Source organism: Rhincodon typus, chromosome 23 (assembly GCF_021869965.1).
Source record: "Rhincodon typus isolate 14 chromosome 23, sRhiTyp1.1, whole genome shotgun sequence".
Classification (NCBI taxonomy): Eukaryota; Metazoa; Chordata; class Chondrichthyes; order Orectolobiformes; family Rhincodontidae; genus Rhincodon; species Rhincodon typus.
The window spans coordinates 37,419,590-37,421,813 of record NC_063354.1 but is presented as its reverse complement, the minus strand read 5'-3'; the positions used below and the strand labels follow the sequence as shown (position 1 = coordinate 37,421,813).

Here is a 2,224-nt window from a genome sequence, read left to right as displayed (position 1 = left end):
ACACTGAAGCCCCTTTCCTCTACTCATTGACACTGAAGCCCCTTTCCCCTACTCATTAACACTGAAGCCCTGTCCTCTCCCCATTCGCTGACACTGAAACCCCCCTCCCCTTATTCATTGATATAGAAATCCCCCCTTCCCCCTCATTTACTGACCCTGAAGCCCCCTCCTTCTCATTAGTTGATATAGGACCCCCACCCCTCGCTCTGACACTGACTACACCTTGTTCAGGGTTGAGTGACCGCTGGTCTCTAACTCACCGCCGCGTTTGCTGCCGCCAAGTTCCGGAGACTGAGCTGCTGCCCGGAGCCGAAGCAGAAAGGGGTGTCGCGGAAAGCCTTGCGGTTCCAGACCCTGGAGAGAGCCCTGCCCCGCCTGCAGAGCTGCGCCATCAGCGCCATTGGTGCAGGCTACACAGGCTTCAGTTCAATCCACACCCGGAAAGAGAGTGAGAGCCTCCTCCCACCGACAACACTGCAACAACATCCTCTCTGGAGAAAGGCAGCACTTCCTGCAGAGTAACAGAGCACTAGATAAATATTTGAATGAAAACATCGTGCAAAGGTTTGGTGCTAGAAAGGCAGGAGAATGGCATGATGCTCCTTAGAGAGCTGGGGCAAAGACGAAGGGCTGATTGGCCTCCTGCACCATTGTATTTATGTGATTCTGTAGGATGTACCTGCACAAATTGGATAAATAGGGAATATTTTGGGGAGAAAAAAAAACTTATGAAGCTAATCAAGTACATTGTTAGAAGAAAAGTATTCAAACATTATAATCACTTACCGGGTCACTTCATTTTATTGTCCACGTTACAATTTTAGTTAACACTCAGAAATTGAAACGAAACATTAACACTCCAAGTTTAAGGTGCATTGGGAGTTCAAAATGATGGGACGGTCTAGAGAGTAGATAGAGAAAGACCGTTCCCATGGTAGAAGGATCAAGTGCCTAGAAGTCAACAATTTAATATTATTGGCGAACTAACCAAAGACAAGCAGAGCACAAACTTTCTTGTATCTAGTGAGTAACAGGATCTGTAACGAACAGAGAATGTTGGAGAAACTCAGCAGGTCTGGCAACATCTGTGGAGAGAGAAACAAAGTTCATGTTCCGAGTCTGGCACGACTAGTTTCAAAAAAGAGATTTTCCAGCATCCGCAGTGTTTTTCCTGTATTTGAGGATCTAGAATACATTCCCTGAGAGTGTGGTGGAGGTAGGTTTAATCACGGTTTTTAAAGGAGGACTGGATCTTCAGGGGACTATGGGAATAAGCAGGATAGTTGCAGTCAGTGAACTGCCCCTTGCAGAAACGGTAATAGATACGACAAGCAGAATGGTCACCTGTGCTGTAATACTTGAATAAATCAACCGTATAGTAGTTTGTGATACAATCTTAAAAGAGAAATAATCATCACAGTCAATCCAAAATGTAGAAAACATTTGATAAAATGAGTCAGAGATAGCAGGAACTGCAGATGCTGGAGAATCTGAGATAACACGGTGTAGAGCTGGATGAACACAGCAGGCCAAGCAGCATCAGAGGAGCAGGAAAGCTGACGTTTCGGGCCTAGGGTCTAGGCCCGAAACGTCAGCCTTCCTGCTGTGATAAAATGAGTCAGTTGTTTCCCCATTTGCTCCCAATCCTGGGGACATCTGGAAAACTCCTTTGCTTTCTAAAGTTGCCAAGGAGCAAATTACTGCAGATTTTGGAATCTATACTGAAAACAACAAATGCTGGAGATCACCGTAGGTCAGGCAGCATCCATGAGGAGAGAACAAGCTTAACGTTTTCACCTTAGGTGACTTTTCATCACAGCTGATGTAGTGTGGAGGGGGATGCATTTATGCTACAGTTGAGGGGGGGAGTGGTTGGAGTGTAGGGACGAGGGATATTGATAGTTCATATGAAGTGATCGGAATGTGAGAATGGAAGAATGATGGCGTGTCCAACTACCAAATTGGGAAGGACAGACAGTCCCACTGGGGTGGAGGAGACAGAACATGGTGGCAGAGAATGTAACAAGCTAAAAGGAAAGGAATGGGAGTTGGTTCACAATTTGAAAATTTTGAACTCAATATTAAGTCCAGAAAATTGTAAAGTGAACCCTGGAGGACTGCAGCTAAAATGGACAAAACACCTGTTTAAATACAGGGAAGACTACTGAACGTTGAGGTTTTGTGTGAAATGCTCCGGTACTTGGCCCTAATCCAGGCTGCCTTT

At 45.5% G+C, this 2,224-nt stretch overlaps 1 protein-coding gene across 1 annotated transcript in view; it reads right to left on the bottom strand.

Moving 5' to 3' along the window:
• Positions 1-479, bottom strand: part of LOC109912989 (protein SCO1 homolog, mitochondrial) — a 13,946-nt gene extending 13,467 nt beyond the window's left edge. The window contains exon 1 of the mRNA XM_048610919.1: positions 261-479. Coding sequence (XP_048466876.1) covers positions 261-401 — 141 coding nt within the window. The 5' untranslated portion in view covers positions 402-479. The remainder of the gene's footprint in view (positions 1-260) is intronic.
• Positions 480-2,224: the final 1,745 nt, after the last annotated feature.